Source organism: Corylus avellana, chromosome ca2, assembly GCF_901000735.1.
Source record: "Corylus avellana chromosome ca2, CavTom2PMs-1.0".
NCBI classification, from domain to species: domain Eukaryota; kingdom Viridiplantae; phylum Streptophyta; class Magnoliopsida; order Fagales; family Betulaceae; genus Corylus; species Corylus avellana.
The window spans coordinates 10,119,135-10,138,255 of record NC_081542.1 but is presented as its reverse complement, the minus strand read 5'-3'; the positions used below and the strand labels follow the sequence as shown (position 1 = coordinate 10,138,255).

The 19,121-nt window shown below is 38.5% G+C and overlaps 1 protein-coding gene across 1 annotated transcript; it reads left to right on the top strand.

The window, feature by feature from the left end:
* Nucleotides 1–12,976: 12,976 nt before the first annotated feature.
* Nucleotides 12,977–16,745, top strand: LOC132169027 (uncharacterized). Its single transcript, XM_059580116.1, has 7 exons — nt 12,977–13,209; nt 13,300–14,504; nt 14,650–14,722; nt 14,938–15,065; nt 15,216–15,579; nt 15,724–15,853; nt 16,653–16,745. Exons 1-7 carry the CDS (start codon nt 12,977–12,979, stop codon nt 16,743–16,745), a joined length of 2,226 nt encoding a protein of 741 aa, XP_059436099.1.
* The last annotated feature ends 2,376 nt before the right edge of the window (nt 16,746–19,121 follow it).

Below are 19,121 nucleotides of genomic sequence, written 5' to 3'. Positions count from 1 at the left end.
TGGTTACGAAGTAATTATTTTCACATCACCCATAGCAAACTGTTTAATGAACACCTTATGATACATAGGCATCATGATTTTTTAAGTTTTTAAAGTATTCTACCTTAAAATCTCAACCATTATTTCCAATTTGAAATGGTCTAAATTTTGCTATGACATCATTTGTAATCCTCTGTTGCCCTAGCATGGCTAACCAATGCTCTATCATCTTCATGAGACTGTTTTAGCCCATGCCACTCTTCCCCCTGTCTCTCTCTCTCTAACTCTTAGTTGGTCATCTCTCTTGCTTCTTCCCTCTTCCGCTTACAATAACTGGAACTTTCCCTGTGGCCATGCAAGATTTATTGTTTGTCCGCATGGTCTCTCCTCCAATATTCCTCATCTTTCCTTCTCTTTCTATGGTGATCACCAATCGTTTACCCGCCCCATAAGCCACCGACGTTGATCTAACCACCCTTCAAGCTGCACATTCCGATCTAAAATCGTAGGCAAACATGGTAACCTTGTCCTCAAAGCTAGTAATCCAATACAGACTATCCTTCCGCCTATCACGACAAGAAACATGCCACTAGAGGTTCTCTAGTAGTGGTGTCGCCCAACTACGAGTTGCAACATTGTAAGCACATACGATATTGTAACGACAACCATTCTTAGAAACACTTGGAGCGAGGTGAAAAGGTGGGTGGTTATAAACTAACCGCTAACTGCCTTAAAAATCGGTTAGTAAAAACTATTAACCGCCTTTATATATATATATATATATATATATATATTACTTATTAAGTAACAATAGTGAATATATATTAATTGTATAGAATTTATTTAATATACAACATAAATATATTGTTTGTATGTGAAAAAAATAAAAACAAATTACTCAAGAGATTTCTAATGTGAAAAAAAAAAATACATTTATTCAAGAATATAAAAAATATATATATTACTTGGTCAAGTTAAAAATGTACGTGCAGTAATATGAATTTTAAGTTTCGATGAGCTAACAAAGGAATAGATGGGAGAGATAGGCGCTTTAAGGATTTATATACATTGTAATAAAATAGTCTCATTGTACAAGATCCCGCCCTTGGTTCAAACTAGCATAGCAAAATTGTCATATATTATCAACCTGGAATTGAGCACAAGGTCATAATTTAGGCAGATGGTCCTACACACAAAATAGAATTTGCAATTTGCGGCTCAAGAAATTCACAATTTAATCATTTTGTTTGAGTAATTCTAGAAGCCTCACTTGTGTCTCTCTTAAGTCCTTAGAATGATGTGGCTATTAAAATTACAATTTGATCAAAATTCAATAATAATCAATCACAAATCCAATGGTGATTTTAATAGCCACATTATTCTTGGAGGGACTCAAAAGGGACTTGTAGTATTACTTATTTTGTTTTCACCATTTTGTTCCTCCTTTTAGTCACACATGTGACACACCCCCAATTTTTTTTTTTTTTTTTAAAAAAAATAAATAATAAAAAATTGCTTCAATGTTCATCATTCCCATCTATAAGTCCAATTTTCATAACTTCCCTTTTAAAGTTCTGTCAAAAAAAAAAAAAAAAAAGAACTTTCATATTAAGTTGCTACATCTTTGACTCTCTCCTCTATCTTATCCTTACGTCTTAGGATCCGGCTTAGGCCGTGCAAGTGCTGAAATTTTGGTTGGACTTGTAGCCTAGGTCACTCCCACACAGCTTCTGCTAGGTATCAGCTCTGTCACCAACTTTTTCGGCAACTTCATGATATGGTTGGCCGTCACTGAAAAAACTAACAAACCCTCAGTTTGGCTCATGTGTCTCCATATATTTATCGGAGCCGTTAGTCAAAACGTTTCAACCACATCATCTGTTGTCGCTTGTATGAAAAAAATTTTAGAGAGTAGATATATGATATTGGATATTTTGGATGGTTATGCTGGGCTTAGCGTGCCTATATTTTCTCAAATTTACATGGTTGTTTATAGGGATAATTAAACATCCTTAATCCATCTTACAGCGTGGCTTCCAACGTTAAAATCATTACTATTTATGCACACAGTTGGGGAGAAGGAAGTTAAAATTAGGCAACCGCATTAGCCAATGTGTTTTATCACTTTCTCTTTTTATTAGCCATTCCTACTGCATATTTGATGACCATGACATTGGTTAAGCAATATGTGACATTTTCACGAGCGGCCGATGCTAGAAGTGTCGTAGCATTGTGCGTCTTTTTGTTTCTACCTATTGTGGTCGCCTTTAGACAAGAAGTATTGCTTTGGAAGTAGATGAAAGAACCTCCCATTGCAATAATTTTTCATAGCCCAGAAGCCGTTGAAGAAGAACAAAATTCTTCTGCCAATCAAGTCAAAGTGGAGGAAGATACAATTATTGTTGAGTAAGAGAAAAATTCTTTGGAGGATACAGAAACATCTTTCATTGTGCCCATTTGTAACAAACCAAAGAGATGGGAAGACTATGGAATATTGCAATCAGTAATACGCCTTGACATACATATTATCTTCCTTGCACCAATAGTTGGACTCGGCTCATTCTCGACCACCATGGCCTACTTGTCGTGAATTTGTGAGTCGCTTCAATATGACCCTAATATTCATCTTTATCTTGTTGATTAACATATGGAATTATTCAGAGCGAGTATCATGTGGGTTCATATCTGGAAAACTAGTTGTGAAATCTAAAGTTCCTCGCCCCCTTATGTTGGCAGCTGTTCTTTTTCTCTCATGCAACGGTTTGTTTTTCATCGCATTCCTGTTGAAGAATTCATTGTATTTGGCGTCAGTGATCATTGAGTTTACACATGGTGCACAATTGCCTCTGATTTTGGCATAATTTCCGACATCTTTGGCCTTAAGCACTTCTTCACATTGTTCAATTCTAGACAAGTGGCAAGTCCATTTGTGTTCTATTTGCTCACTAGAATGTTGTATCATATAAAGGCAGTGAATTTAATGAAATGGAGGATTTAGGGAAGCCATTAGATTGCAAGGGGAAACAATGTTTTGGCTTATCTTTATCTAAAGATGAAGCAGAAGAGACAATATAAGAAGGTATTTGATTGATTCCGAAGAAGGAGTAAAATAAAGAGTAGAAGAAAGTATTTGTTGACTTTTGAAGATAAGGTAGAAGAGAGAGTAGAATAAGGTATTTGTTGGATTTTGAAGAAAGAGTAGAAGAAGATCTATGTTGGATACTGAAAAGGAAGTAGAAGAGAGAGTAAAAGAAGGTATTTGCTGAATTTCCAAGAGGGAGTAGAAGAAGGTATCTACTGGATTCCAAATAGGAAGCAGAAGAAATAGTAGAAGAAAGTATTCACTAAATTAAGAAGAGGGTGTAGAAGACAGAGTAGAAGATATCTGCTTGATTCCAAAGAGGAAGTGGAATTGTGAGTAGAAGAAGGTACTTGGTGGATTTTGAAAAGGGAGTACAAAATAGAGTAGAAGAAGAAATTTGTTGAATTTTGAAAATGGAGTAGAATAGAGAGTGCAAAAAGCATCTACTGTATTTTGAAGAGAGAGTAGAATAATGTATCTGCTAGATTCTAAAGAGGAAGTACAAAATTAGGAAGTGATTGGCCTGTGTCAATCACTTTTGGAACTAGCTTTGGTGTAATAAATATCCATAAATTTTGGAAGTGAGTGACCTCTAGACTTGTAGTCGAGGTCACTCCCAAACGGATTGAGCTAGGTATCAGCTCGATAAAGAACTTTTTTGGCTACTTCGTGATACAGTTGGATGTCACTGGAAAAACTAAAAAACACACAGTTTGGCTGATATGTCTCCATATATTCATTGGAGCTGGTAGTCAAAACTTTTCAACCACATCATTTGTTGTCATTTCTGTGAAGAATTTTCCAGAGAAGAGATATATGATATGAGGTATTTTGGATGGTTATGCCGGGCTTAATGCACCTATATTTACTCAAATTTATGCAGCTGTTTATAGGGATAATTCAACATCCTTATTCATTCTTCTAGCGCGGCTCCCAATGTTAATATCGTTATTATTTATGCACACAATTGGGGAGAAGGAAGTTAAAATTAGGCAACCACATTAGCCTAATGTGTTTTATCACTTTCTTTTTCTATTAGCCATTCCTACTACATATTTGATGACGATGACATTGGTTAAGCAATATGTGACCTTTTCACGAGCGGCCGATGCTAGAAGTGTCATAGCATTGTGTGTCTTTTTGTTTCTACCTACTGTGGTGGCCTTTAAACAAGAAATATTGCTTTGGAAGCAAATGAAAAAACCTCCCACTACAATAATTTTACACATTCCAGAAGCCGTTGAAGAAGAACAAAATTCTTCTGCCAATCAAGTGAAAGCGGAGGAAGATACAATTATTGTTGAGCAAGAGAAAAATTCTTTGGAGGAGACAAAAACATCTTTCATTGTGCCCATTTGTAACAAACTGAAGAGAGGGGAAGACTATGGGATATTGCAATCAGTAATACACATTGACATACATATTATCTTCCTTGCACCAATAGTTGGACTCGGCTCATTCTCGACCGCCATGGCCTACATGTTGCAAATTGGTGAGTTGCTTCAATATGACCCTAATATTCATCTTTATCTCACTTATTAACGTATGGAATTACTCAAGGCGAGTATCATGTGGGTTCATATCTGGAAAACTAGTTGTGAAATTTAAAGTTCCTCGCCCCTTATGTTGGCAACTGTTCTTTTTCTCTCCTGCAACGGTTTGTTTCTTATCGCATTCCTTTTTAAGAAGTCATTGTCTTTGGCGTCAGTGATCATTGGGTTTACACATGGTGTGTTGTTGCGTCTGATTTTGGCCATAATTTTTTACATCTTTGGCCTTAAGCACTTCTTCACATTGTTCAATTCTGGACAAGTGGCAAGTCCAGTTGGGTTCTATTGCTAAATAAACAGCTCACTGGAATGCTGTATCATATAGAGGCAGCGAATTTTATGAAATTGAGGGTTTGGGAAAGCCACTAGATTGCAAGGGAATACAATGTTTTGGCTTATCTTTATCTGAAGATGAAGTAGAAGCGACAATAGAATAGGGTAATTGATGGATTCCGAAGGAGTAGAATATAGAGTAGAAGAAAGTATTTGCTGAATTTTGAAGATAGGGTAGAAGAGAGAGTAGAATAAGGTATCTGCTGAATTCCGAAGAGAGAGTAGAAGAAGGTATTTGCTAGATACCGAAGAGGAAGTAGAAGAGAGAGTAAAAATAAGGTATTTGCTGAATTTTGAAGAGGGAGTAGAAGAAGGTATCTACTGGATTATGAAGAGAATGTAGAAGAGAGAGTAGAAGAAAGTATTGGTTAAGTTCGAAGAAGGAGTAGAAGACAGAGTTGAAGGTATCTGCTTGATTCCGAAAAGGAAGTAGAAGAGAGAGTAGAATAAGGTATTTCATAAATTTTGAAGAGTGAGTACAAGAAAGAGTAGAAGAATGTATTTGCTGAATTTAAAAAATGGGAAAATTACAGTTTACCTCCCTAAAGTTGACAGCGTTTTTCAATTCGAATACTAAAGTTTCAATTTTTGCAATCCACCCCCCAAAGTTTCAATTTTTTGCAATTTGACCAATTGTATCCAAAGCTTCCTATATTGCCCCTAATTTTTATTTTTTAAATTTTTATAAAAAATTTTTAAAAAAATTCGGGGTGGTCGTAGCCACCCCTTTGGCCATCTGGCCATTTTTGCACCCCCAATTTTATTTTTTTTCTTCATAAAAATAAAAATTATGGGCAATATGAGAATTTTGGGATAATATTGGTCGAATTGAAAAAAATTGAAACTTTGTGGGGGTGGATTGCAAAAATTAAAACTTTAGTGTTCGAATTGAAAAACGTTGTCAACTTTTTGGGGGGGGGGGGGGTAAATTGTAATTTTTCCTTAAAAAATTAAGTAGAATAAAGAGTACAAGAAGTATCTGATGTATTTTGAAGAGAGGGTAGAAGAAGGTATCTGCTAGATTCTGAAGAGGAAGTAGAAAGTTAGCAAGTGACTAGTCTTTCAATCACTTTTGGAGCTAGTTTTTGTCTAAGAAAAGTCTAGAAAATTTGGAAGTGAGTGGCCTCTAGACGTGTGGCTGAGGTCACTCCCACACGACTTATGTTAGGTATCAGCTCTGTCACCAACTTTTTTGGCTACTTCGTGATACAGTTGGCCGTCACTGGAAAAATTAAAAAACCCATAGTTTGGCTCATGTGTCTCCATATATTCATCGAAGTTTGTAGTCAAAACTTTTCAACCACATCATTTGTTGTTGTTTCTGTGAAGAATTTTTCAGAGAGGAGATATATGATATTGGGTATTTTGGATGGTTATGCCGGGCTTAGCACGCCTATATTCTCTCGCGTTTAAGAGAGTCATAGAGGAGGTAAAGGCTGAGTAAGAGTGGTGACTTTAGGGCTTTTAGAGAGGAAATGAGTGTTGCGAGAAACAAGGAAGAGAGAGGGGATTGAAAGATTTAGGTTAATTTTGAATGGTTGAGATTTAGATGAGAAAATCCAAGGGTTGAAAACGGAATAGAAGAAAAGGGCTTTGGAAAGAGTGTTGGTCTAGATTCTTGTTAGCTGAATGCAAATTATAAGGAAGTAATGGCTAGGATTGACTTGGGGTAATCAAATGGTGAAGGAAAGAATAATATGTGGGGAGAAAAAGATGGCAAGGTAGTTTTTAATGTGGGAAATATTCTGACAGGTCATTTAGAAATTATATTTTGGAAAAAAAAAATTAAAAAGTATAATATTTCTCTTTTAAATTGCTAGATACTGTTATTAATCATCTGCATTTTGTCTACATACTATAGTGTGTAAACTACATAATAATATAGATCATATACGCTAAAGTGCTTTTTAGGCATTAGGATTACAATGACTATTTATCTTGTCTGCATTTATTTTACATAAATGCCCGCATGCACACATAGAAAGACTATATACATTTATGTATTTATTTATTTTCATAGGTTTGGACCCTTTACACAAAAAATCTTGGTTCTATCCTTGTGTGGCAATCCTAAGAGAGAGAGAGGGCCGATGAAATGAAGTAGATGATGGTTCTCCCTTGAAGCTTATCAAGCTACTGGTCTATCTTCAGTTGGGTTATCAATTAACACTGCTAAAATGGAAGGATAGGGAGAAATGGTTTGGTCAAAGACGAAATGTTTCAATTTTGCTACACACAAGGCAAGAGGCAAATGGACATCAATCTTCCCAGCATTTCTTATGTTGACCACTTTAGGTACAACATATATTTTGCCAATGTACTCCAATGACATCAAGAAAATTTTTGGATACAACCAATCAATGTTGAGTACATTGAGCAGATACTGGTACAAGTATTGAAATTTTGTCAGGACTTGTAGTTGAGGTCATTCCCACACAGTTTGTGTTGCTCATTGGCTTTGTCACTAATTTTCTAGGCTACTTTATGATATGGTTGGCTTTCACCGAAATAATTCACAAGCTAGAATTTTGGCTTATGTGTCTTTATATGTTTATTGGAGCCCATGCTCAGAATTTTGCAGTCACAGCATTTGTGGTCACATCTCTCAAAATTTTTCCAACGAGGTGATCTATGTTGTTGGGTTTGTTCAAAGGCTACCAAGGACTTAGCGGGTCCATTCTTAGTCTAATTTGCTTGGCCATTAATAGAGATGATTCAGCATCTTTGATCCTTCTCTCAGCGTGGCTTCTAGCATTAGTATCCCTATCAGCTATGTACATAATTAGGGAGAAGAAGGTTAATATTAGGCAACAGAAAGAGGTTAATGTGTTTTATCATTTTCTCTATCTATCATCCACTCTTGTTGCCTATTCGATGACCATGACCTTGGGTAGACCGCATTTAGCCTTCCAAGCTGTTTATGTTGGATTTGCAGCAATGTTGTGCATCTTATTGTTTTTACTTGGTGTGGTGGCCTTAAGACAAGAGGTAGTCCTTTGGAAGGAGATGCAAACACTTCCCACTGCAATAATTGCTGTGGAAGAATAGAATTCTTCGGAGGTGACATAAACCTCTCCTTTTGTTGCCATTTCTAACAAACCGAAGAGAGGAGAAGACTTTGGAATATTGCAAGCATTGTTGAGCATTGACATGCTTATTATATTCCTTGTAACATTTGTCAGACTTGGCTCATGCTTGATCACCTTGGAGAACATGCAGCAAATTGGTAAGGCGATTCAATATGAGCCTAAGATGGTAATCACTTTTATCTCGCTCAATGGCAAATATACATGGGGGCGACCCAGGGGCGGCCGCCCCCCGGTAAAAAAAACAAATTTAAAATTCTTTAAGCATTTTTATGCCAAAAATTTAAGGGTGCCCCTGGTAATTTCAATTTTTTGAGTCAGATGTGGGTCTATCATGTGCTACAACTTGCCCACTATCTCATTTTAATAATAAACAATTAGCCCTTCATATGCTACAACTTCTCTCCTATATTAAAAATAATTTGTCTCCAAGGGATAGCTCAATTGGCTATGAACCACGCCTCATGAAGCGGAGGTCACTAGTTCGAATCCCCCCTCTCCCCTTCCCTTGGATGGACATGTCAAAAAAAGAAAAATAATAATAATAATTTTATCTCTCTCCATGCATGTGCTACAAACCGTTGGATGCTATTCACCGGTTTTGATGCTTTGAGGAAAAAAAGAATAAAGAAAGAAAGAATAAAAAAAAAGGAATAGAGAAATAATATTTACATGATAGGGAAAGATTATTTAAATGAGATAATAAAAGTGATAAGTTAAAATGGTAAGCCGGATGTGGGTGCTTTAAAAAAGTAGGTAGCTAAAATAGATAAATGTGATTTTTTTTTTCGGCTAAATTTAGACTCTAGTCTCTTTTCTTTAGACTCTAGTCTCTAATGTGATTTATGCTTTGAGATTTGGGGCTTTTCTAAAAGAAATAGCAATAGGCTAACAGCCCACCAAAAGGTATTCATTTTTCTTAGACACTACTAGTCATTTAATTGTGCTTAATTTATTTCCCAAGTAATTTAAATTATTATGTGTTTGTGACGTCGTTAGATGAAGATTTTTAATAGTTACTTTGATTTTTGTTTTTTTTTTTTACATATATTACATGATACATATATTATGGTATAAGTTACTTTTTGATTGTATTTACCATATTGTAGGAAATAAAATTATTATTGTGTTTTATTATTTTTTTGCGCCCCTAGTAACTCCAATTCCTAGGTCTGCCACTGCTCTCCCTGATTAACATATGGAATTTCTTTAGGCATGTATTATGTGGGTTGATCTCTGAAAAACTAGTTAGGAAATATCAAGTTCCACGCCCCCTTATGTTGTTGGCTGCTCTTTTTTTGTCGTGCATCGGTCTACTTTTCATCACCTTCCCCTTCAAAGATTCAATGTATTTGGCATCGGCGATCATTTCGTTTACACTTGGTGCACAGTTGCCGTTGGCTTTGTCCATAATTTCCGACCTCTTTGTCCTTAAGCACTATGCCACATTGTTCAATTGTTGAAAAGGGGCAAGTCCACTTGTGTTATATTTGCTAAATAATTAGTTCACTAGAAGGCTCTATGATCTAGAGGCAATGCAACTGCATGGACTGGAGGGTTTGGGGATGTCACTTGTCTGCAAAGGGAAGTAATGCTTTGGCCTGTCTTTTACATTTATGGCCATTGCAACATTTTTTGGAGGTCTTCTATCCTTGATTCTGGCGGCAAGAACGCAAGAATTTTATCAAAGTAATATATACAGGAGGTATAAAGGTGACAAGTAGGAGATTAAGGTGGTATCATCTTCTGCTAATCAAGTGGTGGTTTCCACTCCCTCGACCGATCGATAGCTCATGATCAATATTGTATTACATTATGTTCTACTCTAGGTGATTATGCATAATTTGGTTATCTCTTTTGGTTTACTGTATAAGGATTGGTGATTATATATAATTTGGCGATTATCCTTAATTAATTGTTTAGTGACTATAATGAGCTTTCAAATCCTAAGTTACATGCCACAATTGCTTGTCTGAAAACCTCAGTTTAGCTTTGTTTGTCCAGAGCAAAATAGGACATTTAGCATGAGGCTGGAATATTTACACATAATATGGCCCACAATGTAAAATTAATTTACCCAAATATAGGCCCCACTATATAAATTTTGATAACAATGCGTTAAGAGTATTATATATCTTCTATCCAGAACAATCGGATAACGTTGTTAGAAAGCAAAAAATAGTGTTTTAAGAGGAAAAAGTTAACAAAGGGAAAAAAAAACATACAATATCTTTAAAATCACCCAAGCATGCTCAAGAGCCTACAAAATTATCAGCAATGGTATCATGGGGTGATTTTCATCTTTTTATTGGGGGTTATTTCTTCATCTTTAAATTTAATAAATCTTGTCTTACCTATTAAAAAAATAAAATCCTATAGAATTAATTAATGCCACTTGTGGCAGGCGCGTGGGTGGCGCGTGTGATCTATTAGGGTGTCTAGATTGTTTAGTTGTTCGGTTGGTGTTATGGCTGATGTGAGAAGGTGGTCTGTGGAGTCCAAGAAGTTTGAGTTGCTGATAAAAAGTACAGGGGTGAGGATATTTGAAAGAAGCAGTAGGTTGCAAAAATCCATTTTTTTGAAAAAGGATGAGTTGATGTGGTTGGAGCGCATTGTGGAAGACTTGGTGGTAGGGGAAACGTCTGAGGTTTTTTGGGACCAATCTAGAGCAGGGTTTCCAAGGATAATAGCGCAGAAATGTTCCAATAGGAATGGGCGTTTTCTGACGGTAGAAGAGTTTGATGGTAGGTAGAGAATATGTTCGATTATTGTACCAGAAGGACGAGTTGGACAAGGTTGGGAACGTTTCATCTCTGAGGTGCGTCTGGCTAAGTCCTCCCTGTGCGAGGTCACGGAGGTCAGGGTAGATAAGAAGAAGTTTGAGAGGGCGGGAAGAAGGAGTTTTGCGAAAGTTTTGGGATCGTCATTGAAACCAGCTGATGATTGTTTTGTTGATTACTCCAAGCCGATTGCCAGGGTACCTAAATGGTTGAAGGAGGCTGCTGCAGTGAAGGATAAGCAATTCCATGCTCACACGGAGAAGGAGATGGGCTTGCACAAGGCAAGTATTAAGGCGAAGATTGGCAGGGGTGGCGTGGAGGGACCAAAGAAGAACCAATCTTCTGACGTGGTGGGATTGGGCAACTTGAAGGCAGGGGAGCCACGGGATGTTCGCAACTGGGCTCCGACGAGCAGGATACCGCCTCCGGAGGGTAGTTTGAATTCCTCGGCAAAGCTGACAATATCGGAAATTGGAGCTGATCACGTGAAGGGATGGGAGGGGGTAGGTAGGCTCGAAGTGCAGCACTGGTTTCGTGTGAAAACTGAACTAATTAATGTGAAGGAGTCGTTGAGTAGGCTGAGGGGAGAGATTGACGTGGGTCTAGATAGGATTGAATTTGTTATTAAAAATCTGGGAGAGAAGAATGATTATTCTTGGGCTGGAGGGGCGTGCGTCTGTGGTCTGGTAGGAGGGACTTCATCCAAGAAAGGGGAGGCCCAGCCCAAGAAGATGAATATGGAGGGTGATGATCTGGAGGGGAAGGATAGGTCTAAGAGGGGAGGCCAACGGCCCACAAGAAAGCTTAAGGGCAAAAAGAAAGTGGTGGCTGTGTATAGGCGTAGGAAGGTGGGCCTGGGTCTGGGTTAGACCAGCCCAAGCTCGTCAGGTCTTAACTGGGTAAGACCCACGGGGTCCTCTTACCCGTCAAGATCGATCGGTTCACCGGAGGGTTGTCGAAGGAGTCCGGCAGGTGACCCAGGTGCATCGACGTCGGCGGCGATAGGGGCGCGCACAGAGGAGATATCGCCGGCTTCAGTGGAAGCTTGTACTGTTGGGCCCGGAGTGTCTTCTGGGGGGAGAGAACGTCGATTCAGGCCGGAAGTAGCTGTTGTACTCAGGAGGTCGTGCCAGACAAAGCCAGAGAGGCCGGAAGGAAGACTTTTTCGTGTTAGATAACGCCGAAGAGGCCTTTCGTGGTGGTCGTTGGTGTCACAGAACTGGTCGGCGATAAACCTAGTGCTCCGGCGGTCGTGATTACGAATAGGGGGAAGTCTCTGTCAAATCAGACATCGCCGGAGGTGAATTTCTTGAGTGCCGCTGGTGAGAATCTTGAGTGGGTTGAGCCCGAGGAGGCGTCTGGAGCTGGAGGATCGCCAGGGAAGGTGGTTCTGGGAAGTGGGGACGCTGCCTTGCACCAACGGATGCTGGTGATGCCAGATATAATAAATGAGGGTATTCTGGTGCCCTGGTCAGCCGGCGAAGTGATACAGGTTGACAGTCAGGCAAGTGAGGGTCTGGGTCATATGCAGGAACAAGGAGATAATGGCGGGTTGAATGTTTTTTGTTCCTATTGGGATGGTGATCCTTCTAATCTAGGATTCAGGTGCTCAGGCTTGACTGAGTCTCGAGGGACTGGTCAGATGGTAGCTTTGAGTTCTGGGGGGGAAGTCAATGATGATGCTAGAAGAAAGGAAGATGGGAGGGCATGGGCGGGTGGAACAGAGAGGCCTTCACCTTTGAATAGTTATGATCCTAATTCAGGGGGTGCGGCAGGACACTCAGATTGGGTTATTCAATGTGCCAATGAAATTTATCCGATCTTGGGGATTTCGTTTGTGGGTCATAAGCTACAGCTGTTAGCATTGCTAAATTCTCTGGAAGAGGAGCGCCGAAATAATGGAATGGTAACTAATTCAAGTAGTGGCACTAAGGGGAAAAGGGAGATGAGGAATTTGGAGTGCTCGGTGAATTATGATGCTAGAAGTGGGAGCTCGACTCGGGGTAACAGGAAGGGGAGGGGGAATGTCGGAGTTTTATTAAGATAAGTATACTTTCTTGGAACGTAAGAGGGTTGAATAAGAGGGACAAACGCTTGAGGGTGAGTAATTTGCTTAGGGATTGGAACGCAGATGTTGTTTGCCTTCAAGAAACCAAGATACGGAGTATGTCTAGAAACATTGTTCGTAGTTTATGGAGGCGAAATCATGTGGATTGGTGTTGTTTGGATTCGAGTGGAGCCTCGGGTGGAATTTTAATCATGTGGGCTACTAGGGTGGTGGAGAAGATCGATGTCTGTATAGGGGAGTTTACCATTGCTGTGTCTTTCAAGAATGTGGTAGATCTCTCGGTGTGGGCATTTGCAGGAGTGTATGGTCCAAATCTTGATAGGGATAGAAGGTTCCTTTAGGACGAGTTGGCTGGTGTTCTTAGTTGGTGGAACTTGCCATGGTGTATAGGGGGAGATTTCAATGTTACTTGATTCCCTAGTGAAAGATCAGAAGGAGCTAGTCTGGATTCTGCTATGATGAGCTTCTCTGATTTTATTTCTGAACAAGGGCTTATGGACTTGCCTCTTGCAGGGGGTGCTTGCACTTGGTCAGTTTCTCAAGATCCTCCGCTATGGTCTAGGATCGATAGGTTTCTTGTTTCTCCAGAATTAGAAGCCTGGTTTCCTGGGGTGAGGCAGAAGAGGCTTCCTCGTCTTTGCTCAGATCGCTTTCCAATCATTCTTGAGTTGGGGGAGGTATCCCAGGGGAAAAGGCCGTTCAGGTTTGAGAATATGTGGCTTAAGGCGGATGGGTTTGTTGCCTTAGTGAAACAATGGTGGGATTCTTATGAGTTCCAAGGTACGCCGAGCTTTGTTTTCGCGTGCAAGCTCAAGGCCCTGAAGCTGAATCTGAAGACTTGGAATGAGGAAGTGTTTGGTAATATTGAGAGGAATAAGAGGGTGCTTCTTGAAGATCTTCGGGTGTTTGATGAGCACGAAGAAAGTATGGCTTTGATCGAGGAGGAGTTAGCGAGGAAGGCCGAGGTTGTGAGAGAATTAGAGAAGTGTACTCTTATGGAGGAGATAAGTTGGAGACAGAAATCTAGGGTGTGTTGGTTGAAGGAAGGGGACAAGTGCACCAAATTCTTTCATTCCATTGCCAACTCTAACAGAAGATTTAACTCGATAGAGACCTTGATGATTGGGGATAATCTTTCTTCGAATCTGGATGAGATTAGTGAGCATATTGTCGATTTCTACCAAAAGCATTTTACTGAGCAACACAATTGGAGGCCCTTGGTCGATGGTATCTCTTTGGATTCCATTTCGGAGGAAGAGGCTAGCTGGTTGGAGAGAGATTTTGAAGAGGAAGAGGTTAAAAAGGTCGTGTTTAAGATGAATGGCAATAAGGCATCGGGTCCTGATGGGTTTTCTTTGGCTTTCTTCCAAGCTTGTTGGGATGTGGTGAGGGAGGATATTATGAGGGTGTTTAGTGCTTTCCATACTGGAGGGATGTTTGTAAAGAGCCTCAACGCTTCTTTTATTTCACTTATTCCGAAGATTCCTGGTGCCACCAATCTCAAAGATTTCCGCCCGATTAGCCTTGTGGGAGGTATGTATAAAATTATTGCCAAGGTTTTAGCTAACAGATTGAAGGTTGTGTTGGATAAGATCATTTCCAAGTCGCAAAATGCTTTCATCAAAGGTAGGCAGATTCTAGATCCTATCTTGATTGCTAATGAATGCCTTGGTAGTAGGCTGAGATCTGGGGAGCCAGGGGTCCTTTGCAAAATGGATTTGGAAAAAGCTTATGATAATGTGAATTGGGGCTTCTTGATGTATGTGCTAAGGAGATGTGGTTTTGGAGGGGTGTGGTGTTCTTGGATTCAACATTGCATTTCCTCGGTGCGATTTTCGATTCTGGTAAATGGGTCTCCCAAAGGTTTTTTTAGCAGCTCCAGGGGTTTGAGACAAGGGGATCCTCTCTCTTCTTTGCTGTTTGTGTTTGTGATGGAGATTTTGAGTAGGATGATTTCGGCAGCGGTTCAGAGGGGGCTGTTAGAAGGTTTCAAAATCGGCAACACTATAGTCTCTCACCTTTTATTTGCTGATGATACCTTGATTTTCTCCAATGCTAGGCCTGCCCAGTTACGTTACTTGCGGTGTTTGTTTCTGTGGTTTGAAGCTGCTTCAGGGTTGAAGGTTAATTTGGCTAAATCGATGCTTATTCCGGTGGGGACTGTGGAGCACGTGGATTTGCTAGCCGGTATTTTAGGGTGTGAGGCGGGTACTTTGCCAGTGAAGTATCTTGGTCTCCCGTTGGGAGGCTCTTATAAGTCCAAGCATATTTGGGATGGAGTTATCGAGAAGATTGAACACCGGTTAGCTAACTGGAAATGGTTGTATTTGTCGAAAGGGGGTAGGGTCACCCTTATCAAGAGCACTCTTGCTAATTTGCTCACTTATTACTTGTCTCTTTTCCATATTCCGGTGAGTGTTGCTAGGCGCATTGAGAAGCTTCAACACAATTTTCTATGGGGAGGGATAGGAGAAGAGTTCAAATACCACTTGGTGAAGTGGTCACAGATTTGCACTCCGATCATGGAAGGAGGGTTGGGTATTAGGAACTTATTGGTCTTCAACTGCGCTCTTTTAGGGAAGTGGTTGTGGCGTTATAGGTCGGAAAGAGATGCTTGGTGGAGAGTTGTGGTAGATGCGAAGTATGGAAGTTTATGGGGAGGGTGGTGTTCTGTTGAGCCTGGAGGGACGTGTGGGGTGGGGTTATGGAAGAATATTAGGAAAGGGTGGGAAACTTTCAAAGGCTTTACGAGATTTGAAGTGGGGGATGGGACTAGGATTAGCTTTTGGCATGATTGGTGGTGTGGAGATTCAGCTCTCAAGATAGCCTTCCCGATCCTTTTTAGTATTGCATGTGCGAAGGATGCCTCAATTGCGGATAACGTGGAGATGCTAGGTGGGTCCATTAAGTGGAATGTGAGATTTTCCAGAGAGGCTCATGATTGGGAGGTGGAGGCCTTTGCCTCCTTCTTTCAGGTGTTACATTCTACTAGAGTAAGAAGAGGGTCGGAAGATAAATTATGGTGGAACTCCTCCAAAAGAGGTACTTTCAAGGTAAAATCTCTCTTTTTCTCCTTGGCATGTTCGGAAGGGAGGAGGTTTCCTTGGAAGAGCGTGTGGCGGACACAGGCTCCCCCAAGGGCAGCGTTTTTTGTGTGGTCGGCAGCTTGGGGGAAAATTCTAACCTTAGATAATTTCAGAAAGCGAAATGTGATTGTGGTGAACAGATGTTGGATGTGCAAGAAGAGTGAAGAGACGGTGGATCATCTTCTTCTTCATTGTGAGGTGGCGTCTGCTTTGTGGAGTGCCTTTTTTGGCCGTTTTGGGTTATCATGGGTGATGCCTAGTCGGGTTTCCGAGTTGCTAGCTTGCTGGTGGTCTGCAGGAAGGGGGGAGGGGGGAGTGCTGCAGTCTAGAAGATGGTGTCTATTTGCTTTTTTTGGTATATATGGAGAGAGAGAAATAATAGGTGTTTCGAGGATGTGGAGAGGTCTTTTGAGGACACTTTAGCCTATTGTTTCCATACTCTCTATCTCTGGACTGTAGCATATGTTTTTCCGGTTTCAATTAGCTATGATGATTTCCTTGTACGCTTTTCCCCTTCTAGTTAGGTGATCCTAGTTGTATACTTCCAGTGTACTTTGGGGCGCCTCACGCTTTTAATAATATCAGTACTTACCTATCAAAAAAAAATTAATGCCACTTGCAATAGTGTAGTAAAAAATATGAAATTACAAGCATGATTACTAAATGCTCTGTTACATTGGCTTTATAGATTAATCCAAACCAACACCCTCCTATTGAAACTGTTACTTCCACTAACAATTTTTACAACAATGAAATCACTAATTATTTAGAGCCTGTTTGAAATTGCGTTTGATGAGCCTAAAATGCTTTTAACACTCAAAAAGTCCGTTTGGAGAAAAAAATTTATTTGGTAAAAAAAATTAAAAGCGTTTTAAGGGTCCAAAAAACTTAAAAATGGTTAAAACACACTTTTGACAAAAGCTTAAAAATAAAGCTTTTGCCTAAAAGTGCTTTTTGACTTAAAAGCTCTATTTCTCAAACGCAATCTCAAATAGGCTCTTAGTAACATTTGGTCACTTCGATTCAGAATTTCTTAAAATTTCGAAAAAATCGCAGATTATTAAATTACAAAATTTAGGTTTTTCTTCTAGGCATGCTATAGGTATTGGAAGTTGGAACACTTGAAAAATGCCACCTACTAAAAATGTGGTATATTATAGTTGAAAATTGAGTATATTTTTCATCAGGTTTTTGTTCTTTTTGTTGTAAAAAGGCTTTAAACTAAAAACTCTTTTTTTTTTTTTTTTTTTTTTTTTTTTTTTAATTTTCTAAAGAAAAACGTCTTTACAAAAGTGAATGAGAAGTTTTATGTGAGGAATTTTTTTTTTTTTTTTTTTTTTAACTGCTTCGAAACGTATCACATTTTTAATAGGTGTCATTTTACAAGCGTTATGTTTACTAAAAATAACCTAAATTATATAATTTGAAAATTTACAATTTCTTTGAAATGAAAAGGGATCGTAATCCCACTTCACTTCACGCGTAATCTTATATTATACATCCAATTAATGTGTTTTGCTTGTTTGTAATATTTCTCTTAATTTTAGGTTTAACTCTTCACAATCACTTACTCTCATAAGCGCCAACACAAACTCTTGCAAATTAATCAGCCTCTTTTGGTACAAATAGGTAAAAGTTTTAACCTTTCTCACCATTTGCTGAATGCTCTACATAAAATTTGGTTACCTAGTGCAATTCTTTTTCTTAAGCTTGCTTAGAAATACATGACTACCAGCATATGATTGTGATTATTATCTAACTTTTTGTTCTCTTTTGGTTAGGCATAAGAAAATAATGTATGAAAATAGTGATGCATTTAGTGAATGTTCATTATGCTACTATGGAGTTCGTGTCTATTTAAGGAATTTTTGGACATATCAAAATTTCGATAGAAGGTGGCACAACTGTGTAACTATAACGTCAATTTTTGACATTTTTTTAATTTATTTATCATGCATAATCCTCGTCATTGTGAAATTTTCCTTTATGTCGATCTTGAAATGTTCATTCGTGGAAGAAGAGTAGTGCAACGGCTAAAGAACAAAGAAAAGAGAATGCAGGCTGAAGGTGCTGGAGTTGAAAAATGATGGAGACATAACTAACAAAATGCTATGGAGAGTCAATTGCTCTCATTATTGGCTGCATGCAGAGCCGCTAGTAGATTTCACGATGAGTTGGTACAACTTTGAGTAGATTGGTACAACTCAAAGTGCACACTTTGAGTTGTACCAATCTAAAGAGAAAATGTATCAAAGCCGCTAGGTTTTGTTATTTTGTTTTTACTATATTATTTTGTTGGTTACAACAATATTAGTGTTAAAAAAAAAAAAAAATCATTTTGCCTTTTTTTTATTTTATTTTTTTAACGACGTCAAATATTGCGGTTTGAAGAGTAAACTACGTAAACATTTTATGATGTTTGAACAGTAAACAATATAAAAAATCAATGCATGTAGTTGCCTCAAGATTTTGTGTTGCAAACTGTAAAATATCGCTGGTTGTGTTTATGAGTAATGCTACAAGTCTCCCTTGTGCCCCTCCAAAAATGATGTGTTTCTTAAAATTACCATTGAGCTTGTAATTGATCATTATTGAATTTTAATCAAATTGTGATTTTAAGAGCTACATTATTCTTGGAGGGACACAAGAGTAATATAAGAGAGACTTTTAGAATTACTCCGTGTTCAACGGCTATGAAACTAAAAGTTAACCGTAATTATGAAGCAAACAAACCTGAATGTATGGAAAAAAGATGTCTTTCAGCTTGCATTGTGTTGGAATATTTTATATTTTCTAAATTAGGTTTATTAATATTTTCCTTAATAAGTTATTTCTCATTATGTTTTTTTTTTGAAGGATATTTCTCTTTATTTTAGAATATTTTTATTCTCCGTCATTATATTTCCTTGTAAGGTTTATTATAGTCCTTAATTAGTTTAGGTCAACTTTAGGGTTTCTTGATAACTATTCATTGTCTCTCTATAAATCGAGAGTTATGTAATATAATTTGATACACTGAATATACAAGATGTAGCCTATACATCTTTTTATGCTTCCGCTCTCTTTTATATTTTATATATATTTCAACACATAATCCTCATATATCGCCAATAGCCTCATAAACCTGTACCATAATATTCTAAAATATAATATAAAT

Excerpts from the sequence above, each read along its gene's own strand:
- LOC132169027 (XM_059580116.1), top strand. The coding sequence starts at position 12,977 with ATGTCTAGAAACATTGTTCGTAGTTTATGGAGGCGAAATCATGTGGAT. Across the intron at positions 14,723-14,937 it reads CGGTGCGATTTTCGATTCTG|GCCTGCCCAGTTACGTTACT; the intron begins GTAAATGGGTCT and ends CTCCAATGCTAG. Across the intron at positions 15,854-16,652 it reads CCTTTGCCTCCTTCTTTCAG|ATTAATCCAAACCAACACCC; the intron begins GTGTTACATTCT and ends TTGGCTTTATAG.